The 12,279-nt window shown below is 33.4% G+C and overlaps 1 protein-coding gene and 1 long non-coding RNA gene across 2 annotated transcripts; one reads left to right on the top strand and one right to left on the bottom strand.

The window, feature by feature from the left end:
• Positions 1-287: 287 nt before the first annotated feature.
• LOC114077304 lies at positions 288-9,267 on the top strand. The gene is made up of 3 exons (XR_003578476.1): positions 288-470; positions 7,046-7,201; positions 9,046-9,267. It is a non-coding gene; the product is annotated as an uncharacterized LOC114077304 (long non-coding RNA).
• Positions 9,268-10,344: 1,077 nt separating this feature from the next.
• LOC114077217 (heavy metal-associated isoprenylated plant protein 2-like) lies at positions 10,345-11,055 on the bottom strand. Its single transcript, XM_027916930.1, has 3 exons — positions 10,982-11,055; positions 10,824-10,902; positions 10,345-10,742 (listed from the first exon to the last, which is right to left on the bottom strand). Exons 1-3 carry the CDS (start codon positions 10,991-10,993, stop codon positions 10,561-10,563), a joined length of 273 nt encoding a protein of 90 aa, XP_027772731.1. The 5' UTR covers positions 10,994-11,055; the 3' UTR covers positions 10,345-10,560.
• Between the last annotated feature and the right edge of the window lie 1,224 nt (positions 11,056-12,279).

The raw sequence follows: 12,279 nt of genomic DNA, 5'->3' as shown, positions 1-12,279 counted from the left end.
AACAGAAGAGTAGATACATTCCTTTATAACCATTACACAACTTAATTTGGAAGGAAGGGTTAAATGTTTTAAATGCTTTAAATGCTCATAATGAGGGGAGAATATTTTTTTAAGAGATTTTTAATAGAAAAAAGATGATAAAATTTGAAATTATGGAAAAATAGATAAATAGTAATACTGGCCATTGAGGTATGTCACATCAGCAAACTGAGATTCAGCTTTATATATATATATATATATATATATATATATATATATATATATAGAGAGAGAGAGAGAGAGAGAGAGAGATTGCTTCCTTTCACTTCATCTCTGCCATAATCTCAACGCAGGTGTCTTCTTGGCTCCTTTTTTCTCTTTTATTTATGCGTATTTTTTTGGTTGAAAACAACTTATCTAATTGAGAAAATATCTGACATCAAGACGTTTGGCTTTGTGGATATCCATTGCAGCTCTACCCTAAACTCAGAGTAGGTATCCTCTTATGTAGTTGCTTTGTTTATTCCAATGATGACATCTTTTATTGTTTTATTCAAGTTAATCCTCTTCTTATTCCTAATTTCTATAATTTAATAGTTTATAAGATTCATAATCTGGTCTCATTCTTATGAACAATCAATGAAAATATTGTTGGGTTGAGATTTCTAATAATTGATTGATTCTCTGGAGTGCATTATGTGTTTGAAGATTCATAATTTTTTAGAGTGCATATTGAATTTGCAAAAAACTATTGTTTCATGATTAACATACTAGTTTTATGTCTTAGATGTGGAGATTTTGCAGACTAGTCTGATTAAGTTCACTAATTTTTCAGAATATGAGACCGTCTATGTAACAGGGCTTAGTAGAGTTTTATGTTGGGACAAAAAATAAGTAGGTGTAAACGCGGAAGCTAGCAAAGCAAACCTTGAAAGATCACGAGTAAGAAGACAATGAGAAATATACCAAAAGACACAAAGATTTAACGTGGTTCGGTCAATCGACCTACGTCCACAAAGGAGATGAGCAATCCACTATAAATATGAGAGTACAAAATACAGAGAGAAACAATCTCAACCAATTCACTCGGAATACATGGGATGTTCTCACAAGTGATAACGTATCAAGCTTGTGACCTATAAATTCTCCCCCTAACAAAAACTCTCAAAGTCATTAAGACTACATTGTGAATGCTGATTAAGTTAGAAGGAACATTCCTCTATTTATAGAGTCCTAAACCTTTTCCTACAAGAAAAGGATTAGTCAATCCAAAACTTTTTCCTAAAAGGAAACCTATTTATGGTAAGAAATTTAGGGCAAATAAAACCCAACAAATCTCCCCCTTGGCTTGAATTTCTGACAAAATAAATTTGTCCACCTTTTTTACTTAATTTTCAACAAGTTGCTTCTCCTCTCCATAATCTCCTTTACAAAATTTATGTCTCAACACAGAGAACCTCTTTGAAACAATTTCTCCAACAAAAACTTGATTACTGTCAAAAAAGGTTGCGGCTAGAACTACACCCTATTTATGGTAAGAAATTTAGGGCAAATAAAACCCAACAAATCTCCCCCTTGGCCTGAATTTCTGACAAAATAAATTTGTCCACCTTCTCACTTAATCTTCAACAACTTGCTTCTCCTCTCCATAATCTCCTTTACACAATTTATGTCTCAACACTGAGAACCTCTCTGAAACAATTTCTCCAACAAAAACTTGATTACTGTCAAAAAAGGTTGCGGCTAGAACTACACCCTATTTATGGTAAGAAATTTAGGGCAAATAAAACCCACCAAATCCCCCCCTTGGCCGGAATTTCTGACAAAATAAATTTGTCCACCTTCTCACTTAATCTTCAACAACTTGCTTCTCCTCTCCATAATCTCCTTTACACAATTTATGTCTCAACACTGAGAACCTCTCTGAAACAATTTCTCCAACAAAAACTTGATTACTGTCAAAAAAGGTTGCGGCTAGAACTACACCCTATTTATGGTAAGAAATTTAGGGCAAATAAAACCCACCAAATCCCCCCCTTGGCCGGAATTTCTGACAAAATAAATTTGTCCACCTTCTCACTTAATCTTCAACAACTTGCTTCTCCTCTCCATAATCTCCTTTACACAATTTATGTCTCAACACTGAGAACCTCTCTGAAACAATTTCTCCAACAAAAACTTGATTACTGTCAAAAAAGGTTGCGGCTAGAACTACACCCTATTTATGGTAAGAAATTTAGGGCAAATAAAACCCACCAAATCCCCCCCTTGGCCGGAATTTCTGACAAAATAAATTTGTCCACCTTCTCACTTAATCTTCAACAACTTGCTTCTCCTCTCCATAATCTCCTTTACACAATTTATGTCTCAACACTGAGAACCTCTCTGAAACAATTTCTCCAACAAAAACTTGATTACTGTCAAAAAAGGTTGCGGCTAGAACTACACCCTATTTATGGTAAGAAATTTAGGGCAAATAAAACCCACCAAATCCCCCCCTTGGCCGGAATTTCTGACAAAATAAATTTGTCCACCTTCTCACTTAATCTTCAACAACTTGCTTCTCCTCTCCATAATCTCCTTTACACAATTTATGTCTCAACACTGAGAACCTCTCTGAAACAATTTCTCCAACAAAAACTTGATTACTGTCAAAAAAGGTTGCGGCTAGAACTACACCCTATTTATGGTAAGAAATTTAGGGCAAATAAAACCCACCAAATCCCCCCCTTGGCCGGAATTTCTGACAAAATAAATTTGTCCACCTTCTCACTTAATCTTCAACAACTTGCTTCTCCTCTCCATAATCTCCTTTACACAATTTATGTCTCAACACTGAGAACCTCTCTGAAACAATTTCTCCAACAAAAACTTGATTACTGTCAAAAAAGGTTGCGGCTAGAACTACACCCTATTTATGGTAAGAAATTTAGGGCAAATAAAACCCACCAAATCCCCCCCTTGGCCGGAATTTCTGACAAAATAAATTTGTCCACCTTCTCACTTAATCTTCAACAACTTGCTTCTCCTCTCCATAATCTCCTTTACACAATTTATGTCTCAACACTGAGAACCTCTCTGAAACAATTTCTCCAACAAAAACTTGATTACTGTCAAAAAAGGTTGCGGCTAGAACTACACCCTATTTATGGTAAGAAATTTAGGGCAAATAAAACCCACCAAATCCCCCCCTTGGCCGGAATTTCTGACAAAATAAATTTGTCCACCTTCTCACTTAATCTTCAACAACTTGCTTCTCCTCTCCATAATCTCCTTTACACAATTTATGTCTCAACACTGAGAACCTCTCTGAAACAATTTCTCCAACAAAAACTTGATTACTGTCAAAAAAGGTTGCGGCTAGAACTACACCCTATTTATGGTAAGAAATTTAGGGCAAATAAAACCCACCAAATCTCCCCCTTGGCCTGAATTTCTGACAAAATAAATTTGTCCACCTTCTTTACTTAATCTTCAACAAGTTGCTTCTCCTCTCCATAATCTCCTTTACACAATTTATGTCTCAACACAGAGAACCTCTTTGAAACAATTTCTCCAACAAAAACTTGATTACTGTCAAAAAAGGTTGCGGCTAGAAGTACACCCGTAAGATGAACCACTCCTTCTTACCTGGTTCAATCATCGATTATCAAACCAATAAACCTGACTCCATCATTGAATCTGGCTCTGATACCACTTGTTAGGACCGGAAATAAGTAGGTGTAAATGCGGAAGCTAGCAAAATAAACCTCAAAAGATCACGAGTAAGAAGACAACGAGAAATATACCAAAAAACACAAAGATTTAACGTGGTTTGGTGAATCGACCTACGTCCACAAAGGAGATAAACAATCCACTGTAAATATGAGAGTACAAAATACAGAGAGAAACAACCTCAACCAATTCACTCGGAATACATGGGAGGTTCATACAAGTGATAACGTATCAAGCTTGTGACCCACAAATTCTCCCCCTAACCAAAACTCTCAAAGCCCTTTAAGACTACATTGTGAATGCTAATTAGGTTTGAAGGAACATGTTTCTATTAATATAGTCCTAAATCTTTTCCTACTAGACAAAGGATTAGTCAATCCAAAACCTTTTCCTAAAAAGAAAACCTATATATGGTTAGAAATTTAGGACAAATAAAACCTAACAAATCTCCCCCTTGGCCTGAATTTCTGACAAAATAAATTTTTTCACCTTCTTCACTTAATCTTCAACAACTTGCTTCTCCTCCCCATAATCTCCTTTGCAAAATTTATGTCTCAACACAGAAAACCTCTCTGATACAATTTCTCCAACAAAATTCTTCATTACTGTCAAAAAAAATGTTGCGGCTAGAACTACACCCTTCAAGATGAACACCTCTTTCTAACTCCGGTTCAATCATCGATTATCGAACCACTGAATTTGACTCCGTCATTGAATCTTGCTCTGATACCACTTGTTAGGACCGGAAATAAGTAGGTGTAATGCGGAAGCTAGCAAAGCAAACCTCGAAAGATCACGAGCAAGAAGACAACGAGAAATATACCAAAAGACACAAAATTTAACGTGATTCGGTCAATCGACCTACGTCCATAAAGCAGATGAGCAATCCACTATAAATAGGAGAGTACAAAATACAGAGAGAAACAACCTCAACCAAATCACTCGGAATACATGGGAGGTTCACACAAGTGATAACGTAACAAGCTTGTGACCCATAAATTCTCCCCCTAACCAAAACTCTCAAAGTCATTAAGACTACATTGTGAATGTTGATTAAGTTAGAAGAAACATTCCTCTATTTATAGAGTCCTAAACCTTTTCCTACAAGAAAAGGATTAGTCAATCCAAAACCTTTTCCTAAAAGAAAACCTATTTATGGTAAGAAATTTAGGGCAAATAAAATCCAACATTTTTTACAAAGGAATAACTTATAAAAATGTACATTTTCCCACTAAAACTCTCATCCGATGTCACTTCAAGTTTGGAAGAGACAGAATAATTTAACACAGTGTCAACAAAAGATAGAAATTGTTTGTTATCCTCTTGTAACTTCTTTGAGTTAAATTTACATTTTGAACAAAAGTCCAGATTTTAATCTTTTATTATCTACATGTACTCTTTTGCTATGTCATGTTAATTGTTGTTTTCTTGTTGTGAACCAAGTTCCTATTGCTAGCTCGATTGCATAACTCAACTTTTGATGATAAAAGTGGACGAGATCATCATAGCTATCTTCCTCCTCATCAAATTCTTCAACATATTCAGTTAGGATGTCTTTGATACATATAACTTTAAAAGTAATATATATTTGTATCTCTAAGAAAAATGTTCACTGTGGGGAATGAGCAGAAAGAAGAGCAAAAGTTGCAAAACTAGTTGCAATATTTATGTTGAGTGTCTCCACATCCACATGAAAAGAGGGAAGGTGAGGCTCGCAAAGGGATACATTACATCCATGTGAGTTCTACAGTAGATTTATACAGATCGAACCAGTATGCTTTATGCTGCATCACTGTAGATTTTCTACCTTAAAGCGAGTCCATAGTTAAAAAGGAGCACTTGCAATTTATTTTGTATTACGCTCTATTTTTGTATGTTTCACAATCTAACCTTCTTTGCGAGCCCTTGTCATTTCTTTCCTATTCTCGCTGTCTAAAGCATTGTGCTAATGTATTATTGCAAATAGGATTTGTTTTCCCCAGTTTCTATTGGGAAAGGTCGAGGTCAAGGACGTAAAAAAGCCTATTTTGTCTTCTAGTCAAGGGATGAAAATACCACAAAGGAACTCCATGGATATTGAGAAAGAGAACATATAGATTAACACTTCAGCTCTTGCATCTACTAATCAAGTTAAGCAATGGCCCAATAAGTTGAAACAAGTCATATTTTGCAAATCTGTTCTGTTTTCAATGTTTTTGCAGAAATCTTTTTTTTTTTTTTTGGAAATCTGTTGTATCTGAAAATACGTTACGTTTACAAAAACAAAAGCGAGTTTCTATGTAGAACCTTTGAACTATTTCAACTTTCTTGCTTTCGAAATATACTACACCATACCCCCCATAGAGAAGCCACCACTTCTTTATTCAACTACTTCTAGTTTTTCCTTCTAATCATCTACACTGTAGTCTTAAATTATCTTGTATGCTGTGAGATGTTGAACCTTTGTATAAAAGTTCCGCTCTCAACATTGCAGCATAATAACAATCTACAAACAACTGTTTGCTTGTCTCATCTGTAATGGAGATGAGCAAACACTTCTTTGTAGACTTCAATTCTTAACTCTACCTAGTCATTGAAAATTCGATAATGCAAAACGGGCGCTTCAGGCCAATTTCTCTTCAAACAACTTTTAAATCTCGTCCTTGTTATAGAAGAGACAGAAAGATGAGCAGAGGACTACATTTATTCTTATCTGATACAAACTATTCTTTGGAATTCATCGTCCATCGAGTGAATGATATAGCGGTGAAAATCATAGTTTGATGCAGGGTTAGATTTTACCATGAAAAGAAGAGAAAGGTCGTAAATAGTAATCTATAACATAAATATTTATCATATCTAAATATATTCATGTGATGGTAAAGAAAATTGGTAATACACCATGACACAACTCAAAAGGATTCCTAAATTAGAGTTCCTAACGACTAGGACTTCCTACGCAGCGTCCTAGTCTTCGTGATGGACGAAAACATTGAACAATATTTTATGTCTTCTCTTGAATTACAATGCCTATAATGGAAATGTACCTCAACTTTCTGAGGTGAATTGATCATGTTCCTAGTCTTCTTGATGGACGAAAACATTGAACAATATTTTATGTTTTCTCTTGAATTACAATGCCTATAATGGAAATGTACCTCAACTTTTTGCGGTGAATTGATCCTGTTCAGTTCAGTACTATCAGGTGACAAATTGACACCTCTTATGATATACCAGTAAGTATCATACATATTTTCTCATTGACAAAACAACATTCATCAGGGCTTGTGAGGCAACAAGTTGACACCTCTTATGATATAGCAAGAACATATGATACATATTTTCTCATTGAAAAGGGCTTATCTACTTGCAGTGCACTTATGGATGGAAATGTCTACAATGCACTGGATATATTTTAAGGTTTAAATTTTGCGGGTACCTCTAAGATCACTTATTTGGTTATTTGGATCAATTACATGTAGACATCGCCCATTTCTACTGCATGACGACTATTTTTTCTGCTGACCAAGTAAGTAAAAATATACCTCACCTTTTAATTTATTTTTTTTAATTGCATATAGTCATTTTCTACTTAAACTTTCCAGCTTAGGTACAATAAACATTTTAACTAAGGTACAATTAGTTGGTAGAAAGAAAGGACTCAATTAGAAAATCTAATTAGTTATCTTTTAGTCCAACTAATTTTGCAGTCCTCTCTTTATAGTTTTTCATAGTTTTCAATAAATTAAAAAGGAAAAGAGAAGTGGTGAAGTAGTAGTAACAGTATCCAACCTTGCAGTCCTCACAGGTTCTTCTCATTACATGACTGAAACCATTTTTTTCTTTACTTTGTATTTCTTTCCCAGCTTCAGCTTCCCACTCTCCAAAACACTGTGCTGAAGACTTAAGTATTGGTAACATGATTAGTGAACATTCATATAGTGTAACCCCAATAAGCTTGGGATGGTGGGTAGTAAATGAATTGCAGTATACCAATCCAAAAAAAAACTATCAGACTAATGTTATTTTCAGTGTGCGGCTTATCTTAGACAATGACCTTCAAGGCCAAGCAACCTGTCAAATCAATCAAATACTATAACAACATAAGTTAAGTTTTACAAAGAATTAGAAGCCATTATTTGTAGATGAATCATTATGAAAATTAAGGCACAATATTTTTATAAAATCCATCAGTAGGACTCAATTTGCCGGAACTGTTAGCCTCCAACCACAATTTTATAAAGTGAATTCATTTGATCAAGGATAATCCGTGATGAGTTTTTGTAGCACAATAAGATTGAATATCTGACATGAAACTCGTTCTCATCACAGTTAGAACTAAATATGTTCTCCTCACAGTTAGTACCAAGGATCTGTGTTTGTCATTTTATGTTTATGTTGAAAGTGAAAACCGTTACCCTTTCTTCACTTTTTTGTTCATCTTTACTCTTTTTGGTCTCTTCTAATATATGGTGAGTGTTACTCCATTATTCGGACAAGACTTCACCAAACTGGTTGATGAAATATCTGGACTTACTTTTGGTTTGAAGTTATTAACTTTAAGCGCATACATGGAGCTTACTTTGTGTACACAATTATTAGAATATTCTCATCGCCTTTACAAGTCTATTGTTTCTCATGTCCATATAGTACAAGTTTTGGTTGTAGTATATAGTTTCTATAGTTGCACTGATTCCGTCAAAGAGCACTAGACTCTCAACTAGTAGCTCCGTTACTACTGTAAATTCTTATGAGGTGAGGCAACATGAAAAAATGAGTCGAGAGACTGATGCCGTCACCTTTGAAAAAAATAATAATGCAACATTTGGAACATAATGCATTAATTTTTTTAACTAATGATTTCCATTTTAACAGTTTTTTGACATTAACAACGACACAACTTTTCCTCTGTTTTATTTTCCGCACCATGAGTGGCTTTACTGCTTAAGACGAAGCTAGTAATGAGGCAGATGAAGATATATCTAGGAACAGAGCTATAGAAGATTACAGGCTTTAGAATGCCAAGTTTTATCACCATAAAGTTAAATTTTGTAGTTCTTGCTCTGTTACAAGGGGAAAATGAAATATCAAACATCATAAATGGTCTTCTTTCTTCTACTGTAAATTGATGAAACCATAACATCTATTGCTAAATGAAGTTGTGGAATGTTAAAAGTATAATCTGTTCTCATTTGAATCATTGTGAATGCTTCGGCAATTAGTTCTAGAAGAGGTTTTCACACAACAGAAATTTAGCCAGTTCTTATTCTTTCTATTTATATTTCCCTATTTTTATTTATTCCAGATCTTCTTCCAGCTTTTTATATTTTCTTTCCAATTCATTTCTGATGGAATTTTTCTATTTTCTTGCAGCTTTTGTTGATATTTCTGAGAACACTTGATGAATAATGAAACTTTAAATTTGTGCCAAGCTTTTGTTCATCCTTCAGTCAAGATACAAGTTTGGAGGAAGATGCAAGAGCTCATTATTAGTTTCCTACGAATGTTATGAAAAAATTGAGACGATAGTTTATCTAAGGTGTTGGTTATGCTCTTTTATTAAGCAAACACTGAAACTAAAATTATTGGATCATACACTCTTTATCTCTCTTCCCCTCTCTGTATATACTGTATAAATATATTTTTTTTTATCGAGATACAATAATATGATATTTGTTGACAAAATTTATTCTTCTGATATTAATTGTTGTGTGAGCATTGGTGGTAAAATAGAGACAAAAATAATTGCTCGTCTCTAAAGGTCAATCTAGGAATACATATCTTTCTCGTCTCTAATGCATAATCTTGGACTAGAAATGATGTTCGTCTTCAAAAGCTATTTCTAGGACCAGGCCATTGATATATTGTCTATTTGTGACCAGAAATGTAGTGTTTAAAAGGACTTAGCTACTATACCTTTCGGTTCGGTTCGGTTTTATGTGTTGTCGGTTCAGTTTTTTGTTCATCAATTTTGATTATTATTGGTTCAGTTTTCGATGTACCCAATAAGAAAATGTCCGTAAAATATTATGTCTTTTCTCTTTCTAAATGTTTTGATAAAGTGAAACAAGAAAAATAATGAGAAATTATATCAATAAGATAAAATGTAGTGTGGAGGCTATAATTACATATTACTACCAAAAATTAGTATGAAATTTTTTATGTTAATAAAATTACGGATCTTTACAAACTTACAAGTGCTACAACCTACAATAACAAACTAAAAATAAAATAAAATAGTCCAAGACTATAACTAAAACTAAAATCAAATAGCTACAATTGTGAACCTCCACTTTAATGTTTAGGTTTTGATTAAGAGTAAAAACTAGTAAAGCGGCTTAGTGTGAAGTTGGTAAAGTACTAATAATTTGATATAGTTATAGTCTCGAATTATATATTCAATTATTAATATTTAATAATTAGAAAAGATATAATAAAAAATTATTACCGTATTATTGAGTTATCGGTTTACCTAATAACCCAATAGTAAAAACCGATACCGAACCAATAACCCAATAATTTTTTTATAAGCACATTAAAAATCCAATAACCCAATAACATTTTTTTCGGTTCGATTTTTGCCCATTCCTACTTTTCTCATCACAAAATAATTTAGCGACCAGTTTTTTGAACTCGTCTTTATTAGCGAATAGAGACGAGGCGACCAACTTTTTCAGGTGTCATATGCGACCAGATTTGTTTTAATATGAAATACTCAAATTAGTGATTAAATTGTGGAAGACGAGAGAAAGAATTAAGCATGAATTAAGTTTGTGGTGCTTGTAATCAAAAGAGAAATTAAAAGAAATGAGATTAATTTGGTATTAATTGATTATATACAAAGAAAGAAAGCATAAAGTTTTTGAATATTAGGGAAACGAAGGTAGTTTACGTGGGTTGCTGATGCATCTGGTCAGGGTCAGGGTCAGGTTGTTGGGGTAATTGAATGTCCAAAATGTCTACTCTCCGGTTCATTTTTTTCCTTATTCTTATGGCTGTATCTGCCGGATCTAACCTTCCCATTATGCTTATTCTCTTCTCTTGCTTCTCAATCAGGTGCATCTCTATTTCTACACATATATACATAATACAGTTTAATTTAATTTGGATCCATCAACCTAATTAATTATTATTATTATTAACTTAATTACCTTTCATTCGCAGAATTATTCTTCTCATTTTCTTACAACAAGGGCAATCTAGATTAACCCGCATCACCATGCATACCTTCTGCGATTATATATCAATTACAATTACAATTATATATGTACGTACCTTCCAAAAATTATGATACTGGAGTAGTAGTTACCTGTCCTGACATGAAATAAAGCTACAATGTTATGTTATATTACGTTATGTTGTGAAATTTTTAGTGATAGATATATGAACCTTAAGCCTTTTGTAATAATAGTTATAGTATGTATACTAGCAAGAGGAATCAATCTATAAATTAGTTGGCCCGTTAAGAAGCCTTTGGAATGAAGGTTACATCATACTACTATTATAATTTACTAGGGTAGGTGTTACCTAATATTAGATTCATCAAAATTCCATTCTTTTCTTGAGAGCTTCTTAAACTCAAACCACACCAATTAAGAAATGTGACAAGCTCATTTTACCTAATTCTTACTTCTATTTATCGTCAGTATTAAATTAAAAATATTTAGTTTTGAAATGTATAAACATATATTTATAAGACAACTTTAAATCCCATCCATCTCAAATATATGTGATTTCAAATGCTAATGTATAACAACTATATTCCGGAATATGGATCAAATGTAAATGAATTTAATAAAACAAAACAAATGAAACTAACCTTCATAAGTCATTTCTGTAACTTGAATGATTGGAATAATCCCAATAGGCATTCAGAAGGTAAATATAACCTTAATCGTAGCATAAAGAGTATCCCGATTCTGTGTGTGCTTGAGACTTGATAAACGTATTTTGAGCTTAATGCTCGAAATTGGAATTTGACTCAAAAAGCACTTAAAACTTATTAATGCTTTTGGAATGTCAATCCTTAATCAAATTAATTTTCAATCCTTACCCCTTTTTTTTGGTCTGCTTTCTGTTTTTAGCAAACGGAAAAGAGCCTAAAATATCCTCGAAGTATTGAAAATGGTACACAATTACCCTCCATCCACCTATTGGCCCCCAAATACCCGTCACATCCACCTTTGGGTCCAAATTTACCCCTTCATTAACGGACCAAAATTAAAAATAATTAAATAAAAATTTTTAATTACGTGGTACTCAACCATTGATTGTAATTTAATTATTTAAAATAATTTTAAACCCACCCATTTTAACTAAAACCGCCCCACTTGACCCAATTTAAAAAAAACCATCTAATTAAAATACCCTAAAACCTTATTCCTCCAATTTTCACAACTTTCATCGACTCCATTGTCTTCTTCTTCTTCTTCACGAAGAAAATGTCAGCTTCTTCTTTGATTTCTTCCCCTGAAGAACTTCAATCTCGTACATTTAGTTGATTGAAGAACTTCAATTCAAGTGTGTAATTTGACCAGTTGTTATCAGATTGCACTCCTCTTACTTTGTATGATGCTCAGCTTTTAGTGATTTCCAATGAAAATTTTA

Source organism: Solanum pennellii, chromosome 5 (genome assembly GCF_001406875.1).
Source record: "Solanum pennellii chromosome 5, SPENNV200".
Taxonomy (NCBI): Eukaryota; Viridiplantae; Streptophyta; class Magnoliopsida; order Solanales; family Solanaceae; genus Solanum; species Solanum pennellii.
The sequence above is the reverse complement of the archived record's forward strand: the minus strand, read 5'-3'. Positions and strand labels throughout refer to the sequence as shown.